Genomic DNA, 16,245 nt, shown 5'->3' with positions numbered 1-16,245 from the left:
CTGGTTCTGCTTATGGGAAGAATAGGCAGGTGCCTGTGTATAGAGAGGGAATAGTTTCTGGTCAGAGTATCAGAGCCTCTTGGCCACTTATCATGCTTAGAACTCCATTATTAAAATATATTTCCCTGTTTTTTTTTCTTTTTAAAAAGAAACAGCCTATATTAAAACGTAAGTGTCCTTAGGAAGGGCAACATTAAGTGTTAGTAACCTTGATAACTTAGGAGACTAGTAGATCAGATCTGTTTTAGTATACCATCTGGCTAAGAATGGCTTCCCGCAGAGTGATACGTGATTATGTCTCAACATATGAAGATTTACTCCTCAGAGTTTTTATTATCTTTAGGTACCCAAAGGTCTAGTCACTGCAATTTGGCATTTCATTGAGGCACAACTGTGAGTGGTGCCTGGTGATGCGATGGTACATGAGAAACTCTGAGCAAGGCATGAGCCCAGCAGACCAGCATTGGCAGAATAATCCAGATTTGTTATTTACTCAGCCCCACATGTGTGGTGGAAATTATATATACTGCAATAAGTGATAAGTGGCAGAGATATATCTCAGTGCCTGGAAACAGAACATGTTTGTTAAATATTTGTTGGATGCTTTAAGTAATTTCCTTCCTAATCATTCAGGAAGCAGAATAAGGGTACTGAGATACTGGGGATCAATTAAATAAAAGTCAAATTGCTGGAATAGATTCAAAGGACAATGGGGTGTTTTGCCAGTTTTTCCTGTTATTCAGGATTCATGCTGCCTTTGTTATAGTATTGATGTCAAGAAGCGGTTTGGAGAGTTCTGCATGAAGGCGTGCCTGCTTCACCAAGGCCCTGTCCAGATAAACATACAATTCTAGTTTGCTTGCTGTATCTTTGCTCAGCAAAGACAGCTGAGAACGAGCTTCCCTCCTGCAATCCGGCAGTATCCTATAGAAACACTTGGCCTGGCCATTGAACACATTCCCCTATATTTTGGAGTATTCCTACCCTACATCTTCTCTGGCCTTTCACTCAATAGGAAATGACATTTCATGACCGGGTAGGGCAAGAATTTCGGATGGAATTTTCATTGCTCAAATTAAACACCATACTTTTTTTTTCCTGCTCAAACATTGCAAATGGGTATACTAGTGTTAAGATGTAGTGCTTTTGTGGGTTTTATTTGTTTATTTTTTGCTAGAGAAAATCACTTTCACAGTCTAGCACCTTCCTTGAGATCTTGAATCTTTTTTCCAAAAACAGCGTTGAGAGGTTGATAATGGTGAGCATACCCATGGTGCCTTATGTCATGACACCTTTGGTTTACCCATGTGAAAGAAAAGGTGAGGTGTAGAAACCAGGCGTGCCTTCCATTGTCTTTACTACTTACTGTCTTAACTGCGATCTCCCTGAGGACTGCTTTGTTTGGGCATAAATAAGTATGTGGCCACATTTATGGGATCTAGCTTTGACAATCAATAGACTTTATTTTTACAAATGGCACAACGTAGAGGTATGAATTTCTAACATGCTATTTAATTTTTTTGTAGGATAGCTATTGAACTACTAACAAAATGCTCAATTTCAAATGTGTTACAGATAATATACTCTATAATTGACTTTGTCTTCAAATTGGACAAATATGATGAAAAATAAACAAAAATGAGGCATACTTATACTTAAAGAAAGTATAAGGGGTTTAATTTTCAGATAGGCAAGAATATACATACATATATAAAACTTTTTATTGCTTTTGTCGATAGTAGAATTATATAGCTATTAAAATCCTAAGGGGGAGAGAAAACAACTTAAAACTTGAGAAAAAGAAGAAAATTTTGTTCTTTTTAATAAGAAAAAAAATGTTTTCAGAGAGCCTTGAAAGCATCCCCTGTGTCAATTTCAATCAACAAGGTAATAACAACAGTTAGAGAATTCACCTTGGTATTCTTTTCACTAGATTCCATCTCGTCCTTGACTTTGAAAACTAATATTCGACATATTCTCCCCAGTCAAGCTGCTTAGAATTATTTCAATCCTGAGAAGAGAAAATTTGTTATATTGATTGCACTTTTAAATGTCTGTGAACATTTCTTTTTAGCAATTGAACTCACAAAGACTTTATCTGTGCTTCCAGTGCAAGAAAAATGTTGCCAAATTATATGAATTATGTTTTAATAACTGTAAAAAGTTTAGGACAATTTACTGTCAAATTGTAAAGAACACATTTAGAAAAGTATCTAGAAGTTTGGTACATAATCACCACTGAGTACTTCAAACTAATCTGTCTTTTTAATAATATAACAGAAAATTGAAATCTTATATATAGGTTGTATATTTATATCCTATCAGAAAACAATGAAATAGATTAAATGGCCTATCCCTTTCCCACATCTAGATAATGAATTTTCATTTATCTACCTTCTATCTTATTCAAAGATAAGGATCTTGTTTCATATTTCCCTGAGAAATTAGAAACAAGCAAAACAGAACATTCTCACTACAAACTTAATTAAATCTACCAATCTCTTTGGATATAGAAGTAATCGCTCCATTTTCCTCTCATTTGAATCAAAAAACTAACTGGCATTTTTCCTAAGGCTAGTCCTGCAGTTGTGCATCAGTCTCTTCTTCCACCTGTTCAAGAAGTAGGCTCACACAATTGCCTTCTTTATTTCTTGACTTAGCAATATTTAATTTTCTCCTGCATCATTCCTATCAGCATACAAGTGTGTTATAAAGATGATAAGAAACAACTTTCTTTAAATCTATGTTCTCTTTAATACCACTCCATTTCTCTTTTCCCTTTATTAAAAAAAAAAAAAAACCTCACAAAATGTCTTGTCTCTTTCTCCACTTCCTCTCCCTCTCTGGAATGCATTTCAGTGTATCTTAATTCTTATCACCCACTTCACACCTTTATCGACAAGGTCACCAGTGACCTCCAGTTGCCACAGTACGCAATTATCAGTTCTAGCAGCATCTTATCCTTGTCTCCTGGAGACTTTTCCTTTTAAAGCAACACATTCTTGGGGTTCTCCTCTTACTTTACAAAACATGTAGTTTTTTCACTTTGCTTCATTGTCCTCATTTTACCAGTATTTTTTGGCATGATTCAGTGTTAAGTCCTTTGAACATCTCTTATTTTATTAATTTCTTAAGTTCTCTTATTCTGTATTGTGACTTTAAAACACACCCTGTTTCATGATTTTATAGAACATCTGGAGACTGAGACTCCCCATTTCTAATAGTTCCATCCTGCTTAGAAAGGTGACTAAGAAATTCAAAAGTAATGTGAACTGACCACCTCTAGACTACCTGCTAGTTTTAATCATTCAATAACCTAATATTTGAATGAATTATTCTCAAAAATTTTGGGACTCACTAATATAATCTTTCATGGTTATCAATTAACATATTTTATTTTTATGATTAAAAATTACAATGTCATTTATTTCATTTTACTTAAAAATGCAATATCATTTTCAAACTTACAAATTCAGTAAAATATTTTTTAAAACACTGAGGAGTCCATATCCATACATCCCTCAATATGTTATTCATTTATTATTTTTAATATTTTATTTATTTCCTTTTAGAGAGGGGAAAGGAGGGAGAAAGAGAGGGAGAGAAACATCAATGTGTAGTTGCCACTCGTGTGCCCCCTCCTGGGGACCTGGACCGAAACCCCGGCATGGGCCCTGAGTGGGAATCGAACTGGCAACCCTTTGATTCACAGGCCTGTGCTCAATCCACTGAGCTATACCAAATAGGTCTCAATGTAGTTATTCATTTATTGTACACTTAACCATTTGCTAAGTAAGACCTTAGATAATAATTTAAATACTTCCTTGTTCTAGTGGACCAGCTCTTTAAAAACCAGGGAGATTGTAAGGACTGATAATTTGTAAAATGATAAGATGTTTTTGTTCTGGTTTGTTTTGTTTTGGTTGGGGAGGGGGCATGATATTATTAATTTTTATTGTCTTTGTCAAATGATCCTTATTCCTGTGGAAGAACATATTTCATTGTCTCTTAATCATCACACTTCAAATGAAATATCTTCTAATGAAGGTACCAGTATTTCACTAGTAAGGTCTAAATAGTAAAAACGTTTCACTGTTTGAAGTCCATGGTCAGTTTGGGTTGATCCACAGTTTGTAAGAGTGAAGTTTTACAATGCTGAAGACAAAGTTGCAAACCATGACACTGGATCAGTGTGCCAACACTAAATTTGTCGTCTCTCAAAAGTGACCCCATTTTCTTTCCTTACATTTTTTATAACAACAACTCTTTCTTCATCACTGAAATCTAAAATTTCTGTGTAATCCTCACAACCCTCATTGTCTACATAAAACAATCACTGTAATTTAGAACTTCTATTTTACTACATCAACCCATCCCTACTGAAGAACTAAACACCATTTATTTTAGGTCCTTATAACCTCCTTCCTGAGAAGTTACAATAGAATTTCTATGTTAAGTAATACTGATATCCAATGCTTGTGTTCACAATTTATTTTCTTCATGATTTTTGGTTACTATATTCATAGTTACAAATAAAGTCAATGCATTTCTCTAGTTCCATGTGTAGAGCCTAGTATGTTACTGAACCTCTAATGATTCTCTGCTGCTAATTTCTCTCCTAATGGCTTCTGCTTCCAGTAGGACTGTTGGCACCCTTGGCCGTGCTGGCTTTCTGTTCTGATCAGTCTAAACAGAAACAAAGATGCATTTCCCTCTCACTTAACTCTTTCCTAACCTCACTGCAGAATACCACAACTCAGGCAGTGTCTAAACAAAACTGTTACCTGTTACCTTCCCATCAGAAATGAATTATACTATGATACACTACTTTTAAAGTGAAAGCAAAGAAACTTAAAAATTTAAATGGGAAATTTATCCATTCCAGTATATTCTACTCACCCATATAGTGCCCTATGATTCATTTCCAATGTGATCTTTAACCCAGTTTTTATCATCTTATACTATCCAAAGTTGACAGTGGCTTCCCATTGCACCCTGAATTAAAAATAAGTTTATCATCTTGACATTAAATAACTGCAAACTTTTCTCAACCTACTTTCTCAGCTACTATAAACTGTAATTTTAAATCCAGTTCTTTTCACTTAGTAGCTATGTGATATTAAGCATGTTGCTTAAATTCTATATAAATCAGTTTTTTTTATCCATAAAATGTAGTTAATGTTAGAACCTTATTTATAGGTATGTTTTGAGTATACAATAAACTAAAAAATATGAAGCATGAATTGCAGTATCTGGCTTCTAAATTATGCTCAAAAGGAGTTAGCTGATGTTACTATTACTATGAAGTATTTCTACTACTCAGACCTGCTGCAGCCTGCAGAAACCAAAAAACTGAGGTCAGTATCTTCCCAACACATGCTACTCTTTCCCACATCTTTGCTTTTGTTAAAACTACTTTTTTTCCCACCTGAACTCTTCATTTTCAATTCTGCATGTCCAATTCCTGTGTTTCCTTTAAAATAAGGCTGAGATCAAATGCCATCTCTATTAAAGAACTTTTGACCTTACTAAACAGGTATATCTTAGTGCTGACTGGCATGGTTCAGTGAGTTGAGCATTGTTCCACAAAGCAAAAGGCCAACAGCGCGATTCCTGGTCAGGGCACATGCCTGGGTTGCAGGCTGGTTTCCATTTAGGGTGCCAGTTGGGCCATGGGAGAGAGGCAACCCATTAATGGTTCTCTCACACACCCAAGTTTCTTTCTCTTTTTTATTCCTTCCTTCCTCTTACTCCAAAAATAATTAGAATTTAAAAAAAAGGTATGTCTTAATAAAAAACACCATGACATAGGTGGCTTATAAAAAGACAGAAATGTATTTTGATAGTTGTTGAGCCTGGAGATCTGAGATCGGGGTGACGGAGTGGTCAGGTGAGGGCTCTCTTCTGGGTGGCAGTCATTTACAGACACATGTGGGATCCCGGTGTGGCAGAAGGAGCTAGGTCGCCTCGTTTATGAGGCACCAATCCCATTGATGAGGGTCTTAACCCTCATGAAGTAAGCACTTGCCTAAGTCCCCCATTTCCTAATACCATTGCCTTTGGGAGTTGAGATTTCAACATATCAATTTAGGGGACACAAACATTCAGACCATAGCAAGATATCAAGAAAAAAAGGAAAATGAACTCAGGGACATGGACAACAGTGTAGTGATTGCAGTGGGGTGGGGTGGATGGGGGTTAAATAGTAATGGGAAAAAAATACAATAAAAATGTTTAAAAAAAACCCTCAATGTCACTACACGTCTTTTATAAAATGTACCAAACCAGACTTAAAAATATAGATGTTTTGTATATATACTTTAATATTTTTACTAGTTTATGTCTTTCTTATAACAGGCTGTCTTACTGATCTTCTGATCCTAGTTAAATGACATATCTATAAATTCTAAAAAATAAAATAAAAATACAACCAGTAAAGTATTTTCATCCAAACAACAGTTCAGCATAAATACATTGTGACAGTAAAAAGCAGTTCTAAAATAAATTATAGCAGAGTTGTAGCAATGTGAATTTTCTTGCTTAGCCCAATACTACTTTTAATGCATTTTAATGTTTCCACCTTTGATTCATATTTATTTATTCTTATAAAATGTGATAAAATGGTTTCCTTTGATATATGACACAGTATATCCATATTCTAAGTATCATTCACTTCAGTAAAGAGAATTCTCCATTAAAAATAGTTAAGAAAAACAGAGAAACAGATTTAGCCATATATGTCTTGGAAATTAAAAAGAACAATGGCAACCCTAGATTTTTTTAACTTACATAATATTCACTATCCACATTTTTAGTTTGGTTTGGTTGACTTTGACCTATAATTTATTATATTATTTGAATAATATTTTCTCTCTAAAACTAGATGATTTTCTCCTGATACTTCATATTCAACTTTTCTGTTCTTTCTGGGCTGTTTTAGAATTTTTCAAAAGAAAATTACTCCCTACAGAGATTGCTTTATATATATATATATATATAGAGAGAGAGAGAGAGAGAGAGAGAGAGAGAAAGAGAGAGAGAGAGAGAGAGAGAGAGAGTGGCAGTTCATTTCCATTGAAGGTTTGTATGACTTTTCATTACAAGTTGTTAACATTCCTATTTCTCATTTCATACTTCATCTCACTTTTCTTATTTTTAAAGAGTTGAGTCCTGGCTGGTGTGGCTCCATGGGTTGAGCTCTGGCCTGCGAACCAAAGGGTCATTGGTTTGACTCCCAGTCAGGGCACATGCCTGGGTTGCAGGCCAGGTGAGAGGCAACCACACATTGATGTTTCTCTCCCTCTCCTCCTCCTTTCCCCTCTGTCTAAAAGTAAATAAATGAAATATTTAAAAAAACATGTATTTCAAAAGAGTTGATATAATTTATACATGATAAACTATGATTAGAAACTTAAAATATCCTTTCAATTATTTTAAGTTCATATTGGTTAAAAACTATTTATTTGGACTGTATAGATTGTAGTTTTCTCTTTTCTCATGCTTTGGCCTTACTCTAACTCTTTATTTTGTACATTTTGCGAGCAAGACATTACTTAAACTTTTATTCAGTTGTAACTGGGGTTCTTTTTCATCATTGACTCAACACATATTGAGGCGTACTTACTGAACTTAGTCGGAGGAGATAATTGTTCACCACTGGACTAAGATAGATCAGAATATTGTATAACTAGAAGACATGCATATATATGCATTTATTATATTTATTTGTAAGTATCTGAATTCACAATTCTAATCACATAAAAGGAAACTAACTAAAATAATGTTCTTAGAATTGAAAGAATAGGAAGTTTAAATGAAACCTTAAAATAAGTTTTATTCACTCTGAAAACAGCAGCAGCTATATATTGAAATTACATACACACACACTCAGTATATTTTTGATTATGAGAGGATAAGGGTATGTTTCTAAGAATATGGTTATAGTAGCTTGGAATTAAATAGGTATTTTTATGAATCTAGTCAAATCAGCTTTTCTATGTCCTTTAGTTTCTCTTTTTAACTCATGGTTTTCTAAAAAGTTTTCAAAAACTGTTCCACTTACTAATATGAAATAAATGATAGGAAGAAATCACTTTGGGATCATACAGGACACAAATATATGTCTCTATAACTGGGATGGAAAATATTGTTTCGGTTTTTTGTTTGTTTTTATCTTCACCTGAGGACAAGCTTAGAGGGGAAAGGAAGGAGGGAGAAAGCGAGTGAAACATTGATCGGCTGCCTCTCACATGCACCCCAACTGGGGACTGAACCAGCAGCCTATCCATGTCCCCTGACTGGAAATCAAGCCCACGGCCTTTCGGTTTACAGGATGATGCTCCAATCAACTAGCCACATGGGCCAGGGCAAAAGTACTGTTTTTTACAACGCTGACATGTGAGGGAGTGGTGAAGCAGAGGAGGATGACTTCCTCCAGCATGAATCAATTGACAGCCTAGGAGAGGTTTATTCAAGCCAAGTCTTGCTTCTCTAGGTTAGAATATTGGCTGGGTGCTTTCTTGCATTTCAATCTCTTCTATGTGGAAAGTTAATATTTATTACTTCTCACTAAGTGTTGATGTAGTTATTCCTTTGACCGGAGTCAAGTAATGTACTTTTCAACTACTCCTTTGGGGACCGTCCAATGACTCAAAGGATGGCATCTAATAAGAACATCACATTTATTCTGGTCGGTCTTTTATCCTCATTACTCACGTTAATGGTGCTCTTCAGTTGGCATGTGGAAACCTGAGGTGGTGATGCACAGTAGTGATCAGCAGTGGTGCACGTAGAGACAGACTGTCTTTGCCAGGCTTATACCAGCTTTCATGATGAAGTAGGAAAAAAAAAGATTTACGTCCTTAGCCCCTGATGATTTTTGCAGGTTCTTATCTTTCAATGGGTTTCTTTTATCTTCATGCTAAGCCTTAAGTTTTTGTCTAAAGAAGAAAACCGCAGTTAATAATTAGGAATATTACTTCAGTAAAGGACATCTCAACTAATTTTGTAAGTATCCTTTCTCCCGTATGTCATTTGAATTTTAAAGTCACCATTATTAGATCAAAACATGTCAGATAATAAAGCATATGGCTTCCTTTTCACTGTTTTTCTGTTTGTCTGAAGCTTTAAAATCCTAGTTTGACATGTTTTGCATTAAAACAATTGATTCACTCAAAAAGCAGCTACAAAAATCAAATAGACTGATCAATTATGTCAATTAAGTATTGACTGGGTTGATCATTATTTCATTTTTATCTCGGTTTCTCAAGGAATCTCAGTGCTTCTTCGTAGCCCAGCCTCTCTCCAAGTTATGTTTATGATGTACGTAAATTTACTGACTAGTCACCAGTTAAGAAATTATAGTCTACATCTGGAGTTCTCATAAAGCTCGGCAGCAAAGCAGTCTTCAATAGTGGTTTATTTTTGCAGGAGAGGCAGCTTCAGTATATAGGTCATTTCAGTTGCCAAATGAAGAAAATAAGCACCAACATTAATGTCAGTATACCTTTGTTAACCTGACATCAGGCCATCTCAGATCCCTTCTGAACATGAGAAATCTGTGATCCAGCAGGGTTCAAGAGTGCCACAGTCAACTGGGAAAAACAAACAAACCAACAAACAAAAAACAAAGTAGGAGTATTGAAGACCAACTCTGGACTCCAAATTAGAGAAGGGCAAGGGCAAGTATTACACGGTTCGAGATGACTTTAAGAGATTAGGAGAGAAGCTAACTAGCTAACCAAGCTCAGATGTAGTCACTTGATAAAATTTTATTAAGCAGTGATAATTTACAATTTTACTTATGTGCTGTGAGTTTTTTGTTATTGTCATTAATTTTTCTTTGTTTTGATGTTTTTATAAAGTCAAAAACTTTTATTGTGTTTCTGAAGGCAGAGAAAAATATTATAGCTTGATTGAGAGAATTTCTTGGGGGGATAAAATACAAACACTTGTGGAAGGCCTTGGGATGCTTTTTAGAGTTGACATTTTAAAACTTCAAGGGTAGACCCAAAATAATCTTCATTGGATGGCTGTTCTATCTGAGGGAAACATAAAGAGACTGATACCCCTATGCCCACCAGAAATGATGGAGACCATTAAATAATACATTCAAAACTTTAAACTTAATTATATTAGTCATAGTATATGTTTTTGCTTTGTTTTTTCTATCTTTACAATTCTCAGTATCAGTTTCTTGAAAGATCAAATGATGTTTGTGAAATTTTTCTGAATATCCTGTCTTTGGGTTCCATTCCTAGGTTAAAAAATGAAATTCTTTTATAATACTTCACAAAATGTTTCTGAATAATTCTATTATGCAAGAATTTCACATGTATTTTTCATTTTTTCAGAAAATTTGTATTGAATGACCACCAGGTTCCAGACTTTATCAAAATGTTAGAGCTATATCAGCAAAAGTAGAAAAATAATAAATCAGTAAAAAATAAATAAGACATATATGTTTGGTGATGGTGAGTGAAAAAAAAAGCAAGAAGGTGGTATAGAGAGTATAGGGACTTGCAACTTTTATAAGATAAAGAGATGTCCTTACCAGAAAAGTGACATTCAAATGCCTATAAGGAGATGAGCCAGTTGGCCATTCTCATACATGGGGGATGATAATTCCAGGAAGGAAAAGGAGCCTCTGATTGGACAGCTTACCGGGCTTGTTCAAAGAGGGAAACGTAAGACAGATGATGTGTCAGAAATGAGATACACAAGGGTGAGAGGAGTTAGGAGATGAAGGGCCTGAGTGCAATAGGTAATGGGAATACAAATCAAGTAGGGTTTTATATGTCAATACACAGGTTTAGACATTTACTCTGATTTGAATGAGAGTGCTTTGAGGAATGGAGCAGAAGATTGACTTGATCTGCCTTAACAGTTTCAAAGTATAACTTTGACTATTGTATTGAGATAGACTAAAGAGGAGGCCATGGATGGAAGCAGGGAAACCAGCTAGAAGGCTATTGGAATGATCCAGTTAAAAGATGATGGCAGCTGGGAGCAGGGTGGTGGTAGCAGTCACTGAAAAATGGTAGGATTCCTGATAAGTATGACATTAGAGTTAAAGACATTTTAATGACACAGTGGATGTGGCATAGAGAAAAAGAAGAGTTGAAGATTTTCAATTTTTTTTTCAATTCACTAATTACTACCAAAGCTACTCTAAATATAGTTGTATAGCTAAACATATTCAACACTAATTTTATATGAGTTTTTACTGTTACCTTCAAATATTAAAATATATTGAAATTCTGGTCAATAAGTATGTATTTATTATCCAAAGCTCACCAATCCTAACACTGCAAAAATGCACTGTTCAATAAGTAGTATTGAATACTTTTTTTTTTTTTTACTTTCAGAATCTTTTTTTCCTGACTATAGGAGAGAAATGCAAAAAGAAGTAGCCCAGTAATCATAATCTAGTCACTGAGGGGATGTGTGACTGTTTGACTGCTGGGCCAGTCACTGAACCTAATGAGGCTGAGATCACAGGTCCTCTTTGTAGGAGCCTGTCAGCTTTGCATGCTCTGCTCCAGAGAATCTATTTCTGACCTCATACATCCACCCCCAAAAAGCATTCCCTCGCTCACAAGGGCAACCACTAACACCATATGTGGATAGGTCAGTCCAGATCCATTATCATTGCCAGAAAAACAACTCACAGTACTTTGTTTACTAACCAACAATGGAAGTAAATACCATTGTTCTCAGATATGGACAACGCATTCTGACTAAGGAAATACAAAATACAAATGCTCAGTGAGCTGTTTCCCTTAGAGAAAGAAGTGAGCTGAAGTATATAGTTAGTGAAGCATACATACAGGTTATTAATAAATACTTTTTGTAAGTATTATTTTATTTATGAAGCAGTGAAATACAGAATAACTCAATAAATAATGCAAAATTGTAAAAAGAAAAAAAAGGAGGGGATTTTTTTACTGAACTCACTTTTCCTATTCTCTTTTATTCCAGAACCTACAGACAGACCACCTATGCTATTAATTGCAAATTCTGAAACAATTGATATTTTCTATCTTAACGGAAGTAAAATGGCAACCCTGACCTCAGTCAATGGAAAAGAAATTCATACTCTGGATTTTATTTACAATGAAGATATGATTTGTTGGATTGAATCAAGAGAATCTTCAAATCGGGTCAAATGTATTCAGATAACAAGAACAGGAAGATTAACAGATGAATGGACAGTCAATATTCTTCAATCCTTCCACAGTGAGTGTTTCTTCATTGTATAAGCCACTCTTTGAGGAATTTATTTACACACCAGGAGACATGATTCTTAGATTTTATAGCATAAGTTATGGCTATGAAGAGCCATATATTCAAATATGAATGCACTTAACATATTCACTACGTGTTTTGCATATACTCACACATACACATGTAGTTTCACTATTTATATAAGAGTGAATTGCAGCGGTAGATTTAATTGCTTTCAGTGCTTAGTCTAGTATTACCTCCATGAGAACTGTGATTTCTTTCCACTGGATGATAGTTCACAATGTGATAGTGAAGGTGGATTAGGAAAAAAGCAACAAAATTGATACATGTAAATTCATTAACTATAGTGTTTGTTAAAGTAACTTGGAAAATACTCAGTTTCTGCTGCTAAGTGGTAACTACTACCTGTGTTTGTTGAGATTTTCCCCTAGCAAATCAGTTTTTATATCCTCTTCTTCTTCTGAAAGTGCGATTTGTGATTTATAATTCACTTTGATTTCTATGCCAGAAACTCACAAATTAGTAACTGTTCTTTTCTTCTTGACTATTACCACAAACTGAAATCACATTATTACACTCATACACACTCACGTGTACATGCATCCATTTATGTAATGATTTAGAGAAAAAAACCCTATTTTTACAGATGCTGCTAATGTAAATATAAGAAGAAAAATAAAAAGTATACAAATAAAATTCTTTTATATAATGGATGTAGTTTTCAGATGTAAAATGATTATTTGGATTTAATAACACATTTCGTTAATGTTTGTGGCACACAATTAAAGGGGATGATTATTGATCTTTAGTAAACATAATAAAATGGTATGATACAATGTTATGTCATACTATTAGATTATTTAAACCAGTGTTAAAAATTGTAAAAATTATTGTATATATTTAAGTGAACAGAAATAAATCTTCAGCGGACAGAACCCAACACTTCGAAAAGACTTTTAAATAAAATAATTGATAAAGTCATTTATTCCGACAGTGGGCCAAAGTGCCTGGTGAAGATAGTTGACATTGGCTAGTTCGAGGAGTCTGTGGAGAAATGATAATTCATAATAAATAGCAAATAACTAGTGGAATCAGGACAAAGACTACTGCCTTGTGAATTGAGTATTTCAGATACCGGCTTGGCTAGCAGTTGGAAATTGAACAAAAGACCCCTAAGTCCCTGCCATGTGAATGATTACCTCAGCCAATCCAAATATATTTGTCTCTGGAATGCTAGTAATCAGATAGCTACAATATTAACCAAGTTGCCAGGTAAAATTATTTTCTGAGCTTAATTAAGCAAATGTTCTTCTCTATATAGTACATTCTTATAATTGCAGTAATCCTTTCTTTAATATGGATTTCTAAAACAGCAATTTTAAAAATAAATCTGATCAAGCAATTGCACATTAAGACATTTGTAGAAAATAATTTGTAACTTACATTTTATTTGATTTATTAAAACCATTCTTGGGAAATCTAGAAAAATATAGAGTCTTTAGGCACTTTATTGAAATGTTGAATAGAACATTATTTTGAACTATAAAAATGAAGTCAATGGACATATTTTCATTGGAATAAATAATTTTTGATGAAGTCATATGTAAACTATGCAACTTCAGTCACTTTAGAAAAAAGTGATTACATGTGTGGAAGTAACTTAACGATGAGAGTGGAGCAGAGTTGTGAGCAAGGCTGGGTTTCTCCATCTTTGCTTGTGATTTACATATTTCATCAACATGTCACAGAGCAGCTGCCGTTAAAAATGATGGGCTCCGCATTCACCATGACAGTTGGTGCATTTATAATGAATTATGAATATTCCTTACATGTATAATTACATAAAAACCTCTGTTACACCATATAAGCAAGAATAATGAACTGATGCAAATATGCCTCAGCACCTGTCACTATCGATTGTTTCAGAGACTATCTCTTTAGCTTCCTTTCCCCATTATTTACATGCTATTCTCTAAATTTACCTATGGAAAACATCATTTTTTTCAAAAATATATAAATTTTTTATTTAAAGGATTACTATGAAGATAAAATCAATCATTATAGGTCAAACCAACTTGCATTTAAAACTTTCATAATAATATATTAGTAAAAAATATTTCAGTATTAAATTGTTATTGCTTATCTCATCTTATTGGATACTCAACACACCTCTACGGAATAAGAAGGATAAAAATTCACTTTCTGTTTTATAATAGACAATATCTTAACTACAAACTCAGATGTATTAGGCAATGCCAAGTGTCTAAAAAGAAGGCATAGTGGGAATGAGGATGGTTGCAGCCCCCATGGAAAACAGTATGGAATTTCCTCAAAATCTAAAGATGGAACTGCTTTTTGATCCAGTGATCCCAATGCTAGAATTATACCCTAAGAATCCTGAAACACTCAAAAGAACCTGTGCACCCAATGTTCATAGCAGTGCAACTTACAATAGCCAAGTGCTAGAAGCAGCCTAAGTGCCCATCAGTAAATGAATGGATCAAAAAGCTGTAGTACATTTACACAATGGAATACTACACAGCAGAAAGAAAGAAGGGACCCCTATCCTTTGAGACAGCATGGATGGAACTGGAGAACATTATGCTAAGTGAAATACTCCAGGCAGTGAAAGACAAATACCATATGATCTCACCTCTAAGTGGAACCTAAACAACAATACAAACAAATGACTGAAATAGAACCAGAGAGTTCAAAATACAGAACAAATTGACAGTGACAAGAGGGGAGGTGAGAAGGGGATAATGGGGAAAGACGGGGAAGAGGCAAGCAAAGGAACACAAACAGAGGACTCATGGGCGCAGACAATGGGGGGTTGTTAACTGTGGGAGCAGGGCAGCAGGGTAAGGTGAGCAATGGGGAAAAAGGTGGGACAGCTGTAACTGAACAACAATACAAATAAAACATTCAATGGATGAGGAAATAAATAAACAACATTTATATGTGAAAAAAGGCATAAAAAAGCTACAGTACATTTACACAATGGAATACCACTCAGCTATGAAGGAGAAGGGGAAGGAGAAGAAAACTTTACTCTTTGCAACAGCTTGGATGGACCTGGAGAATATTATGCTAAGTGAAATAAGCCAGCCAGAGGAGGACAAATACCATGTGATTTTACTCATATATGGAATCTAATGAGCAAACTGAACTAACAAGCAAAATAGAGATAAACTCAAAAATAAAGAACAGGCTGACAGCTCTGGGGGAGGGGCTTAGGCAGTGGAGGGGACAAGCGAGAAGGAAAAGGACTCATAGACTTGGACTACATTGAGGTGATTGTGGAGGGGAGAAGGATGTAAGGGGACTAAATGGTAATTTAAAAATATAATAAAAATAAATTTAAAAATTTAAAAAGAGATAAGTATATATTTACTCAAAAATAATAGTACATTATAAAATAGCCATTTTTAATAAGCAATACAGCAAATTAATGTAAAAGACATAGAAAGAAGGCAGAGATGGGCCATCTAAATTCTATGTTTTTTCTTGTACATTAGGAAGGCAAATACTGGTTCCTTCAAAGTACTTCCCAAATCATCCACAAATAGTTATATCCACAACTTATTGAATGAGTGTGAAATGACTTGGCAATAGGAAGACATTATTTTTCCCTTTAGGCTGAAGGAAGAATTGGGACTCTGGGAAACTAAATAGCAGCATACAGCAAATATTGGGTACAGGTTTGAGTTGGGTTAGACTGCATGGATTTTGCTAAACACCATACTGTCCTGATAGGTCTCAACTATTAATTTTCATTTTAGCAAGCCAAATCGATTAGATGCACTAACATTAGCAACAGTGGCTCTCAAAAACAGTCTCTAAATTGGAAAGAGGTATAAGAACCTTGGAAAAGGGGTGAACAAGGTGAGTTGTGAAAGGCTGTGTCATTTGAAAAGGCCCACCAAGTGATTCTGATATGGCCCACTAGAAAGGCCTGCCTTTAATATTGAGATTGCACCTAAGCAATGTTTTGAGAAA

General features: G+C 34.7%; 1 protein-coding gene across 1 annotated transcript in view; it reads left to right on the top strand.

The window, feature by feature from the left end:
- The window catches only part of LRP1B (LDL receptor related protein 1B), a 1,720,016-nt gene that overhangs the window by 830,905 nt on the left and 872,866 nt on the right, over nucleotides 1–16,245 (top strand). The window contains exon 7 of the mRNA XM_053919407.2: nucleotides 11,980–12,237. Within this exon, the coding sequence (XP_053775382.1) occupies nucleotides 11,980–12,237 (258 nt within the window). The remainder of the gene's footprint in view (nucleotides 1–11,979; nucleotides 12,238–16,245) is intronic.

The sequence above is a fragment of the Desmodus rotundus genome, chromosome 2 (assembly GCF_022682495.2).
Source record: "Desmodus rotundus isolate HL8 chromosome 2, HLdesRot8A.1, whole genome shotgun sequence".
NCBI lineage: Eukaryota > Metazoa > Chordata > Mammalia > Chiroptera > Phyllostomidae > Desmodus > Desmodus rotundus.
The sequence above is the reverse complement of the archived record's forward strand: the minus strand, read 5'-3'. Positions and strand labels throughout refer to the sequence as shown.